The 21,368-nt window shown below is 40.5% G+C and overlaps 2 protein-coding genes and 1 long non-coding RNA gene across 5 annotated transcripts in view; 2 read left to right on the top strand and 1 right to left on the bottom strand.

Moving 5' to 3' along the window:
* The window catches only part of LOC136439605 (xylosyltransferase 1-like), a 49,459-nt gene that overhangs the window by 13,213 nt on the left and 14,878 nt on the right, over positions 1-21,368 (bottom strand). Inside the window, exons 2-5 of the mRNA XM_066435054.1 lie at positions 17,106-17,490; positions 4,890-5,059; positions 2,823-3,025; positions 2,457-2,537 (exon numbers count right to left, since the gene is read on the bottom strand). Coding sequence (XP_066291151.1) covers positions 2,457-2,537; positions 2,823-3,025; positions 4,890-5,059; positions 17,106-17,490 — 839 coding nt within the window. The remainder of the gene's footprint in view (positions 1-2,456; positions 2,538-2,822; positions 3,026-4,889; positions 5,060-17,105; positions 17,491-21,368) is intronic.
* LOC136439601 (uncharacterized) lies at positions 6,790-14,644 on the top strand. 3 transcript variants are annotated; one of them, XM_066435048.1, is made up of 3 exons: positions 6,790-7,053; positions 9,619-9,753; positions 13,183-14,644. In XM_066435048.1, the coding sequence occupies exons 2-3, from the start codon at positions 9,699-9,701 to the stop codon at positions 14,112-14,114; spliced, it is 987 nt and encodes a 328-aa protein (XP_066291145.1). In that variant the 5' UTR covers positions 6,790-7,053; positions 9,619-9,698; the 3' UTR covers positions 14,115-14,644. The 3 variants fall into 3 exon arrangements, with proteins under 3 accessions (XP_066291145.1, XP_066291143.1, XP_066291146.1); XM_066435046.1 differs by lacking the exon at positions 6,790-7,053 and adding an exon at positions 8,744-9,156; XM_066435049.1 differs by lacking the exon at positions 6,790-7,053 and adding an exon at positions 9,169-9,391.
* LOC136439610 (uncharacterized) lies at positions 17,654-19,256 on the top strand. The gene is made up of 2 exons (XR_010756549.1): positions 17,654-18,229; positions 18,465-19,256. It is a non-coding gene; the product is annotated as an uncharacterized lncRNA (long non-coding RNA).

Below are 21,368 nucleotides of genomic sequence, written 5' to 3'. Positions count from 1 at the left end.
TAGGAACAATTAGCCCACAATTGTTTGTAAAAACCCAGGTGAACTCAATACAGCTGGATATGTACTGACCTAGGAGTACATCGTTCACATGCATTTTCAATCAATCATATCTAAAGCTGTGAACATCACTGACTAATAACTTTTACATGACTACATTCATGATGAATAGAGCTTTCAGCTCATACCACACTTATAGGCACAAATCTGATATTGCTGAAGATTCCAAATTGCTTCTGGATTTCCCAATTTGAACTGACCAGTGTTAATAGGAACCGGTACCAGACTATCTTGCAGAGCAAACGTTAGGACTGGAGTAGATGGAACAGGATGTATTCCTGGCTACATGTACAACTAACAACCACCTTACCACTGCTACACCCTCCAACCACCATCTCACAAGCATCACCAAAGTTCTCTTCACCTCTGCAGACAGACAGAATCTTTCCCTTGATACCGTTTCCAACTAAAGCAATGCCCTCCACCAAGAGCTTTCCCACACCCAGGTTCCAGGAGAAGTTTCTGTTTGTCACCTGTGATTACGGTATGGTTCACTTTGACTTCCTGATGTTGTTGCTTTAGCACTACAGGTGGACAAAATTAACATCTCTGTGTTAGAGAAGAAACTAGTTACAAGTAACCCACATGTATGAAAACGTTAAAGTGGGTATTTCACTAAACTGCACCAAATTGCCAAAGGTATTTGCAAAGTGGTGCAAACTGTTGCCAACCTGTTGCCTGAAATTAAAAATGTTTTGAAAATAAAATTTTTTTCCGGAAAATGCAAATAGATCATTTAAGAAAACACAAAGTACATGTATATATATTTGCACATGTATACATTGTGACATGGAATGTGACAGACGGTCACCGAAACGTTGGCTTGAATAAATCACTTGGTTGTGTCCAAGAACTTTGCTATCCACTGACTTGCCAACCTGATGAAACTATTCATGAGGGTAATACGAGGGGTGATCAATAAGTTCTCGGCCTCACCCAGAAATAAGGTGCACAATTCACATTTCGTGACATGACTATGTAGTATGACGTCTTTTAGCAATATCCACCAAATTTCAGATTATTGTGGTCATTGCTTTCCAGTCGACGTCCATTTAAAAATCAGTAGGTACATGTATATAAGTGGCGAAAAAACCCAGGTTGAACTGTGATCAGAGCTGAGTGAGTTGAAATCCTGTTGCCATGAATCGGCATACAATCTTTGAAGACATTGTCAAAATGATTCCTGATCATTCCCAGCCTTCTTATTTCAACTAAAAAGAAGTGGGTATCTGACTTTCAGGAAAGCAAGTTGGCCAGCACACCTCAAGTCCCAGCTCAATTGTCCATGTTTTTATCCTTCTACCTCACCTAATGTTACTGGGTGTCGCCTGCAAAGTAATGATCGCAATGGTTTCAATTTTAGCAGACATTCATAAAAGCCTTTATAGCTTAAGATTATACCCCGATATCTAAGTTGTGCACCTTATTTCTGGGTGAGGCCGAGGGCTTATTGATCACCCCTGGTAGGTATGCTGTATCCACTTGCACATGTAGCCTTTCTATTTCATCTTATAATTCCAATGTCTGTTAACCTTTATCCGTAACATTCCAGCATAAGCAGCACAGAATCATGAATAAACAAGCAGGCTTTTGAGCACTCCGAGAAATGTTGTGTGTGTTGTTTACACTATTTTCCCCGTCATTACTACGCATGTTTTGGTCGTCAACTTTCTGTCCTATAGTGAGAAAATAACACCTCAAAGGGAGTGCAACTAATGGCATGTCCTTTGGGATTCTACTCCGAGCGGAACCTTGATCTGTCACAATGATACAGCAAGGCTGTTTATCAATGGTTTTCATATTCACGACAACAGCTCCGTATCAATTAGTATATAGGCACTTCAACACAAGATTATCACCGGCAACAACAGTCATGATCAGCATGCCGGTAAACTGATTGCAGCGATCCAAACATCTCCCTAAAACACATCAAACATCGGCAAGTTCCACAGTCCACTAAACGGTTATGGCGTTCTTTTAAATGTTTGATCCGTTGTTTGGCATACCAATGACAGTAAAAATTCTGTTTTGTAAAAAATGGCTCCTTGCACATAAGACTACAGGTTCCCCAAAGTACGTCCCCACATGAGTGCTGTTGGTATGGTCGTCGAGATCTGTCCTGCTTTGTATTGGGATGTGACCATTTTCAGAATAGGGGTGACGTTATATTTAACTCACCAAACCTGACATAGTTCACATCAACGACAGATGAGTCCGGATTTCCAGTTGTTTCGAATCTGTTTAAAGGGTGTAGGATGTAAAGTAAAGGGGGTATCTCACTCGATTCAATAACGCATACAAATATATAATACATACTTTGATATACAAAAATTTCGGAACAGATGTTTGGATGATACTGCAGGGAAAATGTCCAAGAAATAAGAAGTTGAAGTAAAGACCTATTGTCATCCCTGCCATGGGACTTGAGGAAGTTTTCCTCACGGTGGAGAGTCAGGAAGGCTGTCAGCTGGTCAATAGGTCTGAAGAAAAGAGGAAAAATACAAGAGATGAGCAGTATTCTATGGTAAATCTATCACATTTATCATCTTCTTGCCAGGTACACATTCGTGTATATATATATCTTCCTGGGTTAGTGGAAGCCCAAAGTGGAAAATTCAGATTGACAACTGAACATGCCAGGTCATTTTGATTTGACTAATCATGAAACATGCTGACTTCATTGTCTCATGACATGCTATCTTTCCAATCTTGAGACATAACAACCATTTACCACAGTAACAGTAACCAATCTGTAGGCGCCTTACTTGGTGGGGTAGTCTGTCCCACTCAGGTTGATGAAGAAGTCCCATTTCCAGTCGTACATGGCGCGCAGGTCGTCCATACAGCGCAGCAGCATCTGCAGCAGGCTGGCCCCGCCCCAGATGGTGGACATGCGCCAGGTCGTGAACCGGATGTTGTGGTACGGTTTGAAGTCCTCCTGCAGTTCTCTGTGCAGGTAGTGGGACCGCTGGAAGTATAAACAACAATGTCAGGACCCGCATTTATGTTAGAAATGACCATAGAGAGCAGAATACGTCATGAAGGTACATACTAACCTTGTCTACAAGGATGAGATAGTAGTGGTCCTGGTGGTACATACGAACCTTGTCTACAAGGATGAGATAGTAGTGGTCCTGGTGGTACATACTAACCTTGTCTACAAGGATGAGATAGTAGTGGTCCTGGTGGTACATACGAACCTTGTCTACGTGGATGAGATAGTAGTGGTCCTGGTGGTACATACTAACCTTGTCTGCATGGATGAGATAGTAGTGGTCCTGGTGGTACATACTAACCTTGTCTACATGGATGAGATAGTAGTGGTCCTGGTGGTACATACTAACCTTGTCTACAAGGATGAGATAGTAGTGGTCCTGGTGGTACATACTAACCTTGTCTGCATGGATGAGATAGTAGTGGTCCTGGTGGTACATACGAACCTTGTCTACATGGATGAGATAGTATTGGTCCTGGTGGTACATACTAACCTTGTCTACAAGGATGAGATAGTAGTGGTCCTGGTGGTACATACGAACCTTGTCTACGTGGATGAGATAGTAGTGGTCCTGGTGGTACATACTAACCTTGTCTGCATGGATGAGATAGTAGTGGTCCTGGTGGTACATACTAACCTTGTCTACAAGGATGAGATAGTAGTGGTCCTGGTGGTACATACTGACCTTGTCTACATGGATGAGATAGTAGTGGTCCTGGTGGTACATACTAACCTTGTCTACATGGATGAGATAGTAGTGGTCCTGGTGGTACATACTAACCTTGTCTACAAGGATGAGATAGTAGTGGTCCTGGTGGTACATACTGACCTTGTCTACATGGATGAGATAGTAGTGGTCCTGGTGGTACATACGAACCTTGTCTACGTGGATGAGATAGTAGTGGTCCTGGTGGTACATACTAACCTTGTCTGCATGGATGAGATAGTAGTGGTCCTGGTGGTACATACTAACCTTGTCTACAAGGATGAGATAGTAGTGGTCCTGGTGGTACATACTGACCTTGTCTACATGGATGAGATAGTAGTGGTCCTGGTGGTACATACTAACCTTGTCTGCATGGATGAGATAGTAGTGGTCCTGGTGGTACATACTAACCTTGTCTACAAGGATGAGATAGTAGTGGTCCTGGTGGTACATACTGACCTTGTCTACATGGATGAGATAGTATTGGTCCTGGTGGTACATACTAACCTTGTCTACAAGGATGAGATAGTAGTGGTCCTGGTGGTACATACGAACCTTGTCTACATGGATGAGATAGTAGTGGTACTGGTGGTACATACTAACCTTGTCTACATGGATGAGATAGTAGTGGTCCTGGTGGTACATACTAACCTTGTCTACAAGGATGAGATAGTAGTGGTCCTGGTGGTACATACTGACCTTGTCTACATGGATGAGATAGTAGTGGTCCTGGTGGTACATACTGACCTTGTCTACATGGATGAGATAGTAGTGGTCCTGGTGGTACATACTGACCTTGTCTACATGGATGAGATAGTAGTGGTCCTGGTGGTACATACTGACCTTGTCTACATGGATGAGATAGTAGTGGTCCTGGTGGTACATACTAACCTTGTCTACATGAATGAGATAGTAGTGGTCCTGGTGGTACATACTAACCTTGTCTGCATGGATGAGATAGTAGTGGTCCTGGTGGTACATACTAACCTTGTCTACATGGATGAGATAGTAGTGGTCCTGGTGGTACATACTAACCTTGTCTACATGGATGAGATAGTAGTGGTCCTGGTGGTACATACTAACCTTGTCTACATGGATGAGATAGTAGTGGTCCTGGTGGTACATACTAACCTTGTCTACATGGATGAGATAGTAGTGGTCCTGGTGGTAGATGGCCTTGAGTAGCCTCTTGACCTGCCTGATAGCCCTCCCATGTACCACCATGACAAAGGCGATTCTGACAGGAGTTCGACCATGTAGGAAGTAATCTTCCTCCATGGGCACCTTGTGTGCAGGTTTACCTGGGTGGGCATCAGAACAATGCATGTTTACAACAATATCACATTAACACTTTAATCGAAGGTCTTCTGTATTTTGTAAAACACATTATTATCAGTCAAAGGTTTATTGTTTATACGGATGATACAACACACAAAAAAAGTTGAAGTACAAATTCTTCTACAGTCTTTTCTGGGTATCTCTAATCCCAACATGCTAAACTTTCCATATGTGTGACATCAAAGTGGGTCAAAGGTGACTGGAAGTCTATATCTGCTGCCGTCCCAGTTCCCAGAGGGTTGATGACCTGATATTACAGATAGACAATCATGATGACTATAGAAGATGGTCCACAATTTGTATCATGTATGACAAGTGAACTTTTTGGTGTTAGATCAAGGGCATTAGACTTTACATTATGGTAATATCAAGTTAACCATTTGTCACATCATATTTGTTTGGACATCAAGAAGAGTGGAAAAGTTGAACATATCCTTTCACACAGCAGAACACCACAACCACAATCCACACATGTACATTATCATCATCAGTTGACGTGCTTTCGCTACGACAGGGTTATACCGCCCTTTTTACGGGGTGACATACCCTTTCGTTGGCTGTCATACAAGACCGGGATGCGCCAGTTCTCCCTTCCGGGTGAATGGTGTAAATCACCGTATGGCTGATACAAGACGGAGGTTCACCAGGCCTCCATCTGGTGATTTGTAGTGAATCACCAACTCCAGACAGAAGGATTTGGACCATCACACACTGGGGGATGCCCCTACTCTTTTTCGAAAGGTGTGGTGGGTTCTTTTACGTGCAAACACGGGACCTCCATTTAACGTCCTAACCGAGGGATGTCCCTAACCCTAGATGAGCTAGGTACTCATTTACACCTGAGTGAAGTGAGGAAAGTTGTGTTAAATGCCTTTCTAAAGGGAACAAGGTCGGGGCGTATGTCCAGACATGTCCGGGGGCAGCTCGGGATCAAACCCGAGTCCCCTTGTTTGACAGTCAAATGTTCTATCCATTACGCCACACGACACCACACATTTACATGTAGGCCAAGTTTGGGTACTCTGATAACTACAAGCTGATTGCTAACTCTAATTGCTGAAAGAGTCTCTCTTTCTCACTTGTTCAAGTAACATTAGGGAAGTAATATAAGGTGATAGAAACATCTCAACTTGTGGAAAAACAAGACTACAACATGTCCAGGAAAAAGGGTATACAAACAATGGAAGTTGTACTTTAGTACCAGGGTTAGCCACCAGGTGGCCCACACTTGACCTTTGTGTCAACAACAGATACACACATCAAATATCATCACAATCCATCCGGAGGTTCTTAAGTTATTGCTATGGAAACATATACACACAGACAAGCAGAGCCCCAAAACTACAAGTACAGTCCACTTTTCATGGAGGTAACAAATCAGATACAACTATTACAAGTCTTTCTTGGTGCTTTCGGTTTAGAACATTTGAAGCACAATACAACAATAACAAATGTATCTCAAACAGTCTTAAAGAATAATTTGGTAAAAGCATTAGGGTTCAAACGAGCCATGAGAACAAAACCAAACATTGTAAGGACATTTAAATCAGGTTGACCATTGTCTAGAGAACCAGATGTTACAGTACATACACACACCTGGCACACTGCATCTATAAATACCATTCCTTCCGTGGCTAGAGAAAAAAGAACTCTACTCATACCAGAGAAATCAGTAAAGGACGCAAACACGTTGTCATGACTGCCACTGTCAGCAGGGCTGACCTGGCATTGTGCAAGCACTACAGCCCCTTATCTAGCCCTTAACCACCAGTAAAAAGGTAAGGAGAGCCGCATGCTTTAAGAGAAGAGACGTGGAGCCAGCGAGTGTGTTTGCACAGTGTGGAGGTATGGGGAGGAACAGTTTACCATGTATTGATCAGTGCGGACAGCTGTCGAGCTGGGGAACATTAGACACGACTTCTGCACGGTGGAGGAAGTACTGGCACACTAACTTCAAGTAAGTGCAGAAAAAGCATTAAATTTTTCTATCTCTTGTGATTTCAAATGTAGAGTGTTGCTTAATTATAAATCATGTCTAATTTGAGCAAACAATCCTGATCAGAAAAACTTTCCACTTGTTCATGTTTATTGTACATTTGCAAGAGCAAGAAATGCCTGATTTACCATGCTACCTGTAATACTTTTTGCAGGTGTTGCTAAGTATCAACTTAAAACAAAAGTATAGGTTTTTGTTGTCTAATTTTCAGAGATGTATAGAATCTATGTAGCAGTTGAGATTTCTTCTTTTCTTTTTCTTCTTCCTTTATGACATTGAGGATTTACCACATGTTGTATTAATGGTGCTTATGTGGACATATTGTAACCACAAAGATCACCTCACCTCCACGAAGATGGCAGCTGTATATATGTGGCATCAAATGGCCAAGTGGCTATGCTAGCAGATGCGAGATCGAGAGGTCTTGTTTCCATCAATTCTTATAATTCCCCAGGCACCCTATGACTGACACATTTCAAAACAAACTTGTATCCAAGGCCTTCTCAAGAATGTCTTAAACACCTGGATATCTGATTCTGAACTGTACATTGTACATAATATCTCATTGATTACCAATGATGCATTTTAGTAGATCTCTTTAAATTCACCAGTTTTAAAATATGGTGGTCTTAAGGTACCTTCTTAGATTCTCCGGGCCCCCAGCAGAATTGTGAGAGTTGACGTTAGATTTACTGAGACCTTTAACTACAGTCCTTCCTATCTTGTGCAGGTGCGATTCCAGCACAGTATGATTCTGATTAGCACTTTCTAATGCAGTTAGTTACCGCCCAGTCACATTCGTCCTACCAATGTCATACAATTGTTGTATGATCACAAACTGAGGGTATTTTAGGGACAGTTGTGTTTGTGTCATACAAAAGTCAGCTAAAATAAAGATAGCTAAATCAAAATCAAATGTCAGCTGTCTTGTTACAGAAAATGCCATTTTATGTTTAAATTCTTGTCTGTGGTTGATCAAAGTCTTCTCGAAAATTCTACATAAAAAATCGTACAACGAATGACGAATGTGGCCGTGCCATTAGTTGTCCGAATTTTCAGCTCAGTTGGGTTACACTGTAGTTTACAAACAGGTGTGAGGGATCGTGAAGTGAGCTTAAAGCTTTGATGATTGTTACCTGAGCCCAAGTACACAAGGAGAAATACATGTACATGCATGCAGTGACTCTGCTTGCACTCAAACTGACATTGTGTTGATGGGTTCTTTTGTAAATCAGATCAGCCTGAAAAAAACACCATCCTTTTGGAGGGTGCATAAAAAACCAAAAGATTATCAAAACCATATTCTAGTATTAAATGGTTAACCCAAGGATTCTTTCATACTATGCCAAGGGTAATTGCTTTACAATCATTTGCATGTGTCCATTCAAACAAAATATAATTTCACACATACTGTACATGCACGAAATATATATGGAGGTCCCATGTTCGAGGAAGACTTAGTGCTTCAAGCATGTTAAAGGAGAAGGGCTAGCAACCCCTCCCTGTAAACTGAAACAGCAAGGAAACTTGCTGCCGTATTTGCCACCAGGAACTACAAGGGTCTGAATAATTTTTTTATGACAATTTCTATCCAGTTTGAACAATTATACTATTTTACCCCCTACCTATTGCCATGCTCGCCTTTCCCCATGTTTATTTCCACCTGATTAAACTTACAAACACAAACTGACAAGTCCAGGTCCCCTGCTGAGCCCTTATCTTGTAGATGTGCCCCGGGGGGCGATCACTTTTACCTGTCACATACATTCATTACCCTTGTGAGTTGTAGTGCCTGGTGGCAAATAGGGCAGCTGTTTCAGTAGCAGGGTATATTTACAGAGAGGTGTTGCTAACCCTTCCCCTTTAATGTGCTCGAGGCACCTCCTTGAAAACTGGACCTCCATTTTACGTCCCTTCCAAAAGATAAGAGCAGCCCCAACTGAGATGTCCTGAACCAGGATTGAACCAGGGTCTTGCAGTTGGCAACTTATTGGAACCAGGAGCTCATCTGTGAGGCTGCTACCAGTTGAGCTATAGGGACATCCCTCACATGCATGTACAGGAGTAAGAGTAATATTATCTTACGCTTTAAACCTACAACAAACACGGGGATTGACGCTTCACTGAAGAAGAAAGACTAGTACGTAATGTTCACCACCGGTCGAGTGATTCGGTATCTCAGTAATCAGCATTGTTGTTTGGACCTACCATTGATAACGACCATAACTAACAGACAATGATTGGTGCCATGATAACCATTAGAGCTGACGGAGACAGCGAGAATACACTAGTAGGAAAGGTACATGTATACCGGTATTGTCAAAAATGATATACTATGAATCATGGTTGATTTTTTTTACTCTTTGCTCTCAACTATGTAGCATTGTTTATTTCCTAGAATGCGATGAAGGCTTCTACATAGACTCAACAAAAACAGGTACACAAGGAACTAGATAAAGTTTTGAAAATTTGTTTGGCATGTTGGTTTCAAAATGTCTAATTTTCATCAATGTACTTTCTACCTAGACTGTTGACAGCCTCGAAGACATACTGCGATGGGAAAGAACGTTGGTTAAGCAGGCATCCTAGAGGCCATAATACAACCAATGGGGCAACAAGTGGCTACACATCTAGGTCTACTTCTCCTAGCCCTTCTTTCAGGTAAAGTATAGTTTCTACTTGGAATTTATCAAAGTATACTTAGGCAACACCGTTTTTACTCTGAGAAGGAAGGTCACCTGAAGCAGTATTAGGAAAAGAGTTGTGCGCATGTTTGTAGCTACAACTCACGATCCCGTTGCTGCATTGGTACATGTACAAATGTATGTAACTTGGCATATCGTCTGCAAGGTTGCACATGATGATGCACATTACCTTCTTTACACCGTATGTGCTTTTATCGTTAGTGTAATATTTCAAAAGCACCTCCACATATCTTGACAGGCATGTGTGACAGGCCGTAACGTTTTGTATCATGCAAATGTAGGCCTAATTTGCATAATATATATTTCATGGAGATTTGAGGTCTACGAACTCTAAGACTTGTTATTACTTCTAGTTTGCCATACATTTTATATTTCACCCATACTACATGTATTGTTTTTGGCGACGCCTCAGGGGCGAGCCAAATTTTTACTATATTGTGTGCAGGTTGCAAGAATTCTAGGAATTGTACAGGAATGTGAAAGTCCATGGGACGATAACTCAAGAATGCCTGGATGTATTGTCTTCATATTTTGTAGGTGGGTAGGTCTGTGAGAGACCTTGTAATGATTGGATTTTGGGCCCCCTAGCGACTTTCTATGGTACTTCAGGGGAACTTTCACTTTTTAAATCTCGTCTTCTGAACATGCTATAGTCATGATTTTTTAGCGGTGGATAGCTCTTTGTTAGGAAAATATGTCCTGTAGATTTGGACCCCCTAGCGGCTTTTTTTGGAACTGCAGGAGCTGATTTTGACTCAAACTTTGAAAGAGAATAACGCAAGAAGGGGATGACGGATCATCATAATTTTTCGTGTGTACATAGCTTAAGTGATGATTTACATAATCATATACTAATTATGCAAATCAATATCTGATTTGCATAATTAATGAGGACATTTAATAAATCAGCTGCATTCTATAATATTATAGGACTCTCAAACACATGACATATTCAACTGAGAAAGATGAATATCGATAGATATCAATTATGCAAATTGATACTTAGTTTGCATAATTAATGACAAAATGCTTTAAATCCATAGTGGTAAATGATGGGGATTTCATTTTTGCACCATTTGGAAGTTAAGTAAATGTGGCCACTATTAGACACAAATCTTGCATAGAGGGCCTCATTTACATAATTTTTGAGGAAATGGTACGATATCTTTTTTTGTGAAAACAAGATTTTCATACATTGGACAACTTGTGCTATTTTGGTAGAGAAGGTGATCGACCGATATGATTTATGCGAGGTCCTTATTTGCATGTGGGCTAAAAATGAAAACGTTAACAGAGACCACCGTCGCCATGGCAACATCTTTTTATGTTGCCAATCTTGTTGCTCATGTTTCTTTCTCCTCCTCCTCCTACTATCAATTCTTCAAAGCAATTCCCTCTACAGAATACTGCAAATTCTTACCGGGCCATGGACAGTTGGTGCCGCCTTGTGATTTCAAACAGCTACTCATCACACAAATACGACTGCAGGTCTGATAGTTTCATGTATGTCCATGTATAATTGCAACGCAGACAGTCAGAAAAACTATCAATAATCCGACGTTATACACAGGCCACGAAATATACATCAAGTTTCGCGAGACGTCCTCCAGAAGTCTGTGGGATACAAACATTGCCAACCTCAGTAAAGCATCCATTTGTCGTGGCAATGCTGCATAATGTGCACCTTTATGACTGGTGGGCTGAAAGTTAAAAATGCATTCAATTTGTTAACTTTGCAACATCAACCAGCCTGGTGTTTTGACTTTGTGGCTCCTGCGGTAGCATTTGTCCATCACAGGACGTGTACTAAGTGCTTATCAAGGTTCAAGGAGAGATTAACCATAGGCTGTGTTCTTTTTTGTTACCTCCCTGTCAGTGACCTCCAACAGGCTAGGGGTACTGTTTCTATCTGTGTTTGTGTGTTTGCAGCTATAACTCAAGATCCTTTCGATGGATTTGTTAGAATTTTGGCATATAGGTAGGTATTGAGGTCCCGGTGCAACGTAGGGAATTTGGAGACCATAGCTGCAGTATTTTCAGGTTTTGGAGAATCATACATCGACAGCCCCATCTTGAAGATAGCGTAGTACAGTCTAACCATTAAATCTGATGTTGATTGCCTAATGGTAGCCAGTGTTGTACAAGCCGGGGCAAAACAGCTACTCTCCAAGCAGAGCTTAGGCTCCGGCTTGCTAGTGTTACGATAAACAGATACGTGGGTATAAAATTTGGAAACAGGTTTTCAAGAAATTGTTATTCCTGGTAAAGAGGACCATGCCCCAAACACCATATTGATTCTTGGAGGTTTATGTCATATGGACTGTTGTTGTTGTTGTTTTCTTCCAGTATTGATTTTCCTAAACACCAGGACAGGGCAACATTAAACATGTTGTAGTAGTGGAAAGTCAGTATTTGGGAACTCAAGTTTTGGCTTATAATATATATGGTGGTTCTTACATGTACATGCATCAATCAACCTATTGTAATCTAATACTACTCATACATACACAACCTTGGGGAACCTGGACTATCATGTGTTTGTACTGACTTTGTACCCTGGAGCTGTCAAGCATTTAAAAGGACTCTTATCTTAGTTTCATGAATGGATGATTAATACTTGTATGCTCAGATTTATTGATTAAATAGAAGTTTAGAAGTTTATTGCAAGTTCATGCCCGTGGGCTAATTGCAAATACATGATAAAAACATAGGAAAAACATACATGCGTCAGTAAACTGTGTCTGACTTTGCTGTAACAATAGGTTACTGGTACTATATACAATTGTTGGCTATATCTAAATTAGCTGGGTTTGACTTCTTTTTTGGAAGCAGTGGAAGACTATTAGTATGAGGCTTGTCAAGTGCCATAGGCTAATTGAGTGCAAAGGTTATAAGTACAAAATGTATGTGGCTGGAAAATTATTTTAACTATAGTTTTTTTGTAACTTAGCACGACTATAACCCCTGCACTATCCAATGTCGTCCACTATCAATAAGGCCACAGCAAGTAAATTCTATGCATTACATCAGTGCTCTCATTAATTTTCCCCTCTGAACATCGTCAACATGACAAGAAAGTACAAAAATGGCAAAAAATGTCGTGTTATAGCCTTGATTGAACACTAGTTAGGTAGCCATGGCTGTAGTTGTAGAAGTGAAATTAGTTTGATGGTTGTAATAGTGGCACCAATCTGGAAGCCATAAGTGTAGTTGCCAAGTTGATAAGTGATACCAGTGCTCTACCACACTGATGTCACTTTGTGCACTTCTTGAATACAGGAATAACTGGCTGCAATACCATCTTGTTTTCTTTACCGACCATTTGTGTGTGTACATACATGTATGTTGGCTTTCAATTACTAATAATGAAACATCCCTTCCACAGGTTGTACAAGTACAGACCTGTACGTGGCCCTTTCCGGAGCCGACACCCCAACCTGCGGCACCAATCCCAGTAACTCTTGTTACTCTATACGCCATGCCGTCTCTCTCACCCGTCCAAATGACATTGTGTACATCAACGCCATGTCCTACACCTCTCTCAACAACACAGATTCCACATTTGGTTGTAGCGATGTCGGCAACAACTTTACCCAGGCAACCATTGTCCTCCGACACAGCCTGTCAATCATAGCTCTTGATCCCAGGGTAGTTATGGACTGCGGAGCTGTTGCACCTGTTTTCCTCATTGACGGGAATGGGACAGATATAAATGTTACCTTCCATGGCTTTGTCTTCAAGAACATCACCCAGAGCAAGGGGACAACAGGTACAGCCATCACAGCACGCGACTGTCGCCTTGTCATCACAAACTGTGCGTTTCTCGGAAACAAGGTGCAGGACAGATACCTGGCAGGGGCTATATATTACCATGGCAATCACCTGGAGATCAGCGACTCCATCTTTGCGGGGAATGACGGCCCCCTTCTGATTGAGACGGGTGATTTGGACATGTCAATAGTGAACTGTACGTTTGTTAACAACACATGTAAGAGCAGACAAGTCACAGCTGGGGTGTTGAAGAACTTTGACCACGAGAATGTAGAGACGCAAAACAGGTCCGACAGTTCCGTCTCGAGGAGCGACGGGATGCTTCACTTCATCCATCGCAGCACTGAAGCCAACTGGATCTACTTCACAAACTGTGAATATCCTAGTTTTGATATTGGAACATTGAGATACATAGCAGCCATCCCACGTGTGTATTACAGTAATAAGAAGTGTGCATGGAAGGATTGGCTGAATGGCACACATCCTGGTGCCAGTAATTATCTCTGTGAACACCTGTACAGAACTGTGTTGTATGACTACAGGTAAACTACATAGCGTCATGGTGGCATCTTTGCAGGGTGTTAAACCCAGAACCCATGTTCCGGGTTCAAATCCCCTGACAAACCACGTTGACATTGCACCCTTGGGAAAGGCACTTTACACGAATTTCCTCACTTTGCTCAGGTGAAAATGAGTACCTAGTTTAGGTTAGGGATGTCCCTTGGATAGGACGTTAAATGGAGGCCCGTGTTTGAGGAGAGGTACAGCTCAAGCATACAAAAGAACCCACCACACTTATCTAAAAGTGTGGGGGTCAAATAAATCTGTCCGGATATGCAGCTTGTCCTGTTCAGTACAATCAAACCTGGTGCGTTATGCATGATGTGGTGTGTGTGTGTGTGTGTGTTTGTTTGTGTATGTGACAGTGTAATAAACATAACATCTATGGAAATTTTTTAGTCTTTCAAGAGACTTACAATAAAAGAAAGAAAATAACATTATTCGAAGAATAACATTATTGAAATAATGTACCTGTATATATAAATCAATATACATGTACGTGGATGTTTCCACAACTTTTACTTGGGAGTCTTTTTTCATCTATTTACTTTTGGTGTCTAAGATCAGAAAAGATAACAGCTATGTACAATGTATGACTGATCAAGTGTATTGTTCTGTGTGTGTTTAATAGGTTTGGCCTACTTATAGTAGAATATACCGAGCTAAGTAACTAAGTAAATCAAGTTCAAATCCTAAATTCTGACCTGCCTTTTACGTTAAATAGTACATGAACGCATACACTTATAACATCTAAATGTAAGTAAGGCCTAGGAAAGCCCTTACTAAAACCTGCCGACCCCAGGATTTTGGGGCTCCGACTGCTGGATAAAAGGGGCAAAAATTTTTCGATCTGACAACAGAATGGTGAAAACGTCACATTGTAATATTGCCTCGCTGAGCTCACGACCGCATGGAGAGGTAAGACTCCAGCAGAACATACAGCGTCGGCAATCACAAGCAAGCAGCATACAATAAAGGTTTGAGATTCAAGGAAGTAAACAGAAAATACAAATCTGAATTTTTAATGATTACAGGAGTATTCTAAATGTTCATATCGAGTAGCGTTGTGTTTTAGAAACGCCAGCGGTACACCGAGATAGCGTCACCATCCCCCCCCCCCCCAACAACAACATGCCTTTACTGCCGATATGTTTTGCTTGTTGCAAAGTCACTGCGGCGGTATTTAGTAAGACACAGACAAATTTCTGATAAGAAATACAAGAAATGGATGGTGACTTCTGTGAGATCTGACTTTTTAACGCCACATACCACGTAATCATTTTGAAATCTTGAAAATACATGTATTTTGTTCTATCAAGGAAGTTACAATGTTTTAACCTATTTGGTTCTATCTAGCATGATTCACAAATCTTTTTTAAAAACTCTCTATGGATGAATCAATGTCATTCCATAGATTTTTTCCATCAAGGTCTTAAAAACTTTTCAGTGACTGTCATAGGCAGCAAAATCTGATGTTGTCACATACTTGAAAATGAGGTGGTCGCCATGGGCAGGGATAAAGCCCTGAGCGGTCCCAATTTGAGCCGATCTTGGCCGCGTTAGACAGGTGGTTGCCTTGGGCAGGCAGCTTCATGCTTGCGTCTATGGGGAAAATTTCGGGACCAGTGATTCAGTCCAATTTGCTGAGTTGGAGAACAGTTCAACCTTTCCACAGCACCACCCGGATACAATTATATAACTGTAAAGCCAACATACTAAATGCATTTTCAATTCAGTATGGCCATGTTGATTTGATTATATGGATGACATCTGTCCACGCATCAATATTTGTCGGTTTTCCAAAAAATTTAATTTAAAGTTTTTGACCATACTGTAAACCGTACGAAGCAGCAGTAGTGGTTAACTAATATGCCATGAATTGCCAAAAAAATATTTCGCGAAACGGATAGTAATGTCGTAGTATGCCAAAGCAAATTCTAAAGTCAAAGAAGAATGTATTGTTCGGTATACCATACATTGTGTGTTTATTCAATTGTTCAACCTTCCTAACCACTTAGATTTCAGAATGAAGGCAAATTTTCTTTTTGGACAATTTTTTTTTCTTCGCAGCAGTTTTGGGATTCCCAGAGGATGTCATCCATATATGGTATCAAATCAACATGGCCTAATGCCAACAAAAAATGAACACACCCAGCACCAGATACAGATCAGAAACCAGTTTTCTATACATGTACATGTAGTTTTGAAATACTGGTAAGTACATGTACATGTACAAATGTATGTCTTGAACAGTTGTTTATCCTACTTCTACCATAGAATTCCCAAGACAGAGTAGGGATGTTCTATTAGACAGACCTGCTGAATAGATACTATTAGGGCAGACTAAATACTGATCCTTGCTCTACAGTTTGTTTAACTGCATTGTGCACTTTGCAAACACTCCACTAGATGGCAACATTGACCAACTGTAGCTACATGTAGGTTTAGCCCAATGGGACAGGGCACTGTGTAATACAGAGTATCTGTACCAGTCTGGGTTATTCCTGGTAAAATATCAGGAATGGTGCTTGTGATAAAGTAAAATCTCATACATTTACTTTCATCCTACCATTGGACAATACAACTGTAGTTCAGTGTTACAGTAATAGGCAGGGAATGTAAGCTGAAAGACTCTAAGATAAAAACTAAAGTTTTCATTATTTTTCAATATCCTCCATCCATGCATGCATCTAGGGCCTAAAGGGCATCCCAATAAACCAACCAACCAACCAACCAACCAACCAACCAACCAACCAACCAACCAACCAACCAACCAACCAACCAACCAACCAACCAACCAACCATCCATCCATCCATCCATCCATCCAACCCCACACCCACTCACCCAAACCACCCACCCAAACCACCCACCCAAACCACCAACCCAAACCACCAACCCAACCCAATCACTCCACCCACACACCCTCAATACACCCACCTATACACATACTGTATCCCCTGCTATTCTAAGCTTACCATCTACAGGACAGTATCTGGGGATGAACTCAGGGAACAGCTTCCCTTCCTGCATCAGACATGCTGTATCTGCCAGCTGCTGTTTGCACTGCGCTGTCTTTGCTCTGGACAAGGCTGACACGGCGTCCTTCCCTTTGATCTCACACTTGGGAACGTAGGAGAAGTCCCTGCTTTTATTGCTATGTCCGGAAGGGTTCCTCCAGAGGGAAGCTTTCTTTTCAGAATCTGCATCATATTTCTGTACAGAGTTTTCCAGGGCGGGGTTACGGTGTATAAAGTCACTGTTGGATCCAGACTTTCTGTCAGGAGGGTCGTTAAATTTACTTTCCCTTGTGCCAGAATTCCCACGTATCCTCTTTTTCAGTTCTGTGGATGTCTCCTCACCCTGAAGGGACAAAAAAGACAAAATCAAGATACATATATTTCTTTCATTTGCTACAACAATATACATTATGTATATTTCATACACATCTAGAGTTCCACGACCTCATACCTTTGCCAAATGATCTTAACCTTTATAACTGATGTATTATAAAGTGTTTCTCATTGTTACCTTCGCGACCAATGGTTTCGTCGAGTAGGTTATTCGATGATGCTTGTCTGTGTGTCTGTTAGTGAACAGAATAAGTCGAGAACGCCTGGATGGTTTGTTGTCGTATTTGGTGTGTCGGTGTGTATGTGGGAAATCTCAAGATGATTAGATTTTGGGCGAAGTGTTTTGCATAATTAACGAGAAAAGTGTAAAAATGTGTTAGATTGTATGCTCATACTATGCTTTCTGGTTGCGACGTGTGGGCTGTATTGTTTCAGGGGATATTGACACGGGTAAATGGGTGCAAAGTTGGTCATGAGGGGTCATGAGGCAGGCAGGAAACGTCAGTTACTGCCAGGGACAAATTGGCTATCAGCCAGCTGTAGGGCAGATACAAGAGATAGACTTGCCCATATAGGCAGTAATGCTTTAAAGCACTAAAAGAAGGGCTCAGAAAAGGATTCACCTTAATTGCAAGCCCCCAAAATTCTTATGCACCAGAAAGCCACATCTGTCTACTTTAGAATCATGCAAAGAAAATAGACAGTTGACCAGCTCGTTCTCTCGTCACAGCTGACAGACGAAAACAAACGTCAACTTTGACCTACTCCCAGCCTGGAAGAGTCCACTGGGAGCATGTGAAACCAAACCACAAAGATATCTCCTTACACCAATTAAAAGACTGAAACATACAAATTTTGACCAAAGTTGGATATACACGGCCTTATATGAGTAAGAACAGTCATTAATGCAGTGCCACAGCATGGGAATACCGAGCATGTCTGTGTGTCTGTTAGTGAACACGATAAGTCGAGAATTCTTGGAAGGATTGTCTTGGTATTTGGTATGTTGGTAGGTCTCGATGAAACCTGAAAATGATTAGATTTTGGGCCCCCTATCGGCTTGTTACGGTACTGCAGCGGAACTTCCTGTTATGATATCTCGTGTTGTGGACATGCTATGGAACTGATTTTTGAGTGGTAGATAGCTCGTTGGGCAGAGAGTAAGTGGTATAGGTTTGGGCCCCCTAGCAACTTTTTTGGAACTGCAGGGGTAGGTTTTGCTTCAGACTTTGAAAGGGAATAACTCAAGAAGGGCTTGATGGAAGGTCATGATTTTTTGCATGTACATAGCTTGAGCGATGATGTACATGATTGGATACTTATTATGCAAATCAGTAACTAATTTGCATAATTAATGAGGAAAGTTTATACATTCATCAATTTCCATGATAGGACTCGCAAACATGTGACATATGTAACTGAGGAAGAGAGAAATATTAATAGATATCAGCTATGCAAATGAGAACCTCATTTACATAATTAATGAGAAAATAATATAACTCGAGATGGGCTTGATGGATGGTCATGATTTTTGGTATGTAGATAGCTTATGTGATGCTTTGTATGATTGGATGATAATTATGCAAATCAGATTATAATTAATGAGGCAATTTTAAAAACCTGCTGTGTTCCATGATATGACTATTCAAATATGTGACATTTGTAACTGAGGAAGAGAGGAATGTCAATAGATAGAAATTATGCAAATGTAGGCCTAATTTGCATAATTCATGAGAAACTACTATCATTCCATACTAGTAAATAACGGCAATTTCATACTTGTTGCATTTAGAAGTTGTGTGAATGTGAACACCATTGAATCAAATTATGCTAATAAGGAGCTTATTTGCATTATTGATGAAAAATGTTAGCATAACCTTCTTTGTTAAGCTCATAATCATAACAAGGAGGTTTGGACAACTTATATTATTTGGGTGAGGAGGATCAACTGGTATGATTTTTGATTGATGAAAAACACTCCTAATACGTCAGTCATAAAGGTCAAAACCATTTGGCGAAGGTATGAGGTCGTAGAACTCTTGTTATAAATCATATTAGGTGTGCATCTTCTTCATCCAAATAACAGAAGTTGTCCCAAGTATGATCTTAAAACAAAGGCTATTCTAGCATGTATCATGAATTATGCAAATGAGGTCCTCATTAGCATAATTTATATTTAATAATGTTCACATTCACGTAACTTCCAAATGCCACAAGTATGAAATTGCTGTCATTTACAAGTACGGAATTATGGTAGTTTCTCATTTACAGTATTATGCAAATAAGGTCTTCACTTGTATATTTTTTATCAACAGTCCTCACTTCCTCAGTTACAAATGTCATATTTGAAAAGTCCTATCATGGAATGCAGCGTTTTTGAAATTGCCTCATTAATTATGCAAATTAGTATCTGATTTGCATGATTATCATCTACTCATCACTTAAGCTACCTACATATCAAAAATCTTGATAATCCGTTAGGCCACACCAATTTAATGTCTTGGTTAACGGATTTTTATTTTCAAAAAAAAAAAAAAATTTTTGAAACAAAAAAATCATGAAAACAGAAGGCTTTTTTTGGAAAATAAAAATCCGTTAACCAAGAAATGAAATTGGTGTGGCCTTAGCCCATCTTGAGTAATACTATTTTCTCACTCATTAATTATGTAAACAAGGTCTTCATTTACATAGTTGATATTTATCAATATTTTTCTCTTCCTCAGTTTTATGTGTCACATGTAGGGGTGGATACCGGTTCGGCTCAATAAGGTCCAAGTCCAAGTTTAGGTCCAGAGATATAGGTTCAGGTCCGGACCTGAACCTGGACCTGATCCTGTCTTGTTGATGTTTTGTTTTATTAGACCAATATTAAGCATAGAGAATTAATACTGACACACACGACTATAAAAGTTTCTTGGTGAGAAGACTTTTAAGATAAACCAGTGTTTGATATTTGAATGTTGCACTTATTTTAAATGCCTTTTTTGTCAGAGGGGAGACTCAAACCACTTTTTATCAAACAAAATAGAAAAATATATTTGTACTGTTTAGGTTTTTTGGACTCGGGTTTTGGCTTTCAGGTTTTTTGGACTCGGTTCTTGGATGTTATAAAGGTCCGAATCAGGTCCAGCGAACCGGTATCCACCCCTGGTCACATGTTTGAGAGTCCTATGAAATGCAGCAGATGAATAAACTTTCCTCGTTAATAGTGACAATTAGATACTGATTTGCTTAAAAAGTATCTAATTAAGTAAATCAACACTCAAGCTACCATACTATATAAAAATGATGACCACCCATCAACCCCTTCTTGAGTTATTCTCTTTCAAAGTCTGAAGCAAAACCTGCTCCTGAGCTTCAAAAAAGGCTGCTAAGGGGCCCAAACCTACACGACTTAATCTTCCTCCAAAGAATCACGACCAAAGCATGTCCAGAACATGAGATAGCAAAACAGGAAGTTCCATTGCAGTACCTTCAGTCTTCTACATACATACTGACTTACAAACGCTACCGAAAACATAACCTTCTTGGCAAAGGTAATAATAAACCCTTCCACCCATCTCTACAGAAGTCAAGCATCATTGGTTAAGTCTCCCTGGCCTCGTTACTTGCCAGCTGGTAAACTGCTCCTGGACCAGAGGCCAAAAGGAACAGAGGCCTGAAACTTATTGTGGAAAAGAGCTGACTGACAAGATGTATGATGGAGAATACTGGAGGCTGAACTTTGTGTATGATTCAACTCTTTAAGTAAGAAATATGATGATGATGATGATGATGATGATGCTACAAAGACTACAAAAAGGAATATGGAACATAAACTAATTCTGCCAGGTATGCAAAGATTGACACATTAAAAGATGTGTACAGTAAATTTAAAGAAATCTACTA

The sequence above is a fragment of the Branchiostoma lanceolatum genome, chromosome 8 (assembly GCF_035083965.1).
Source record: "Branchiostoma lanceolatum isolate klBraLanc5 chromosome 8, klBraLanc5.hap2, whole genome shotgun sequence".
Taxonomy (NCBI): Eukaryota; Metazoa; Chordata; class Leptocardii; order Amphioxiformes; family Branchiostomatidae; genus Branchiostoma; species Branchiostoma lanceolatum.
This window is presented reverse-complemented; position numbering and strand designations above follow the sequence as displayed.

What these genes read in the sequence shown, in the direction of transcription:
- LOC136439601 (XM_066435048.1), top strand. Translation starts at nt 9,699, where the DNA reads ATGGGGCAACAAGTGGCTACACATCTAGGTCTACTTCTCCTAGCCCTT. An exon ending in TCTCCTAGCCCTTCTTTCAG is followed by an intron (nt 9,754 to 13,182) that starts GTAAAGTATAGT and finishes TCCCTTCCACAG; the next exon opens with GTTGTACAAGTACAGACCTG.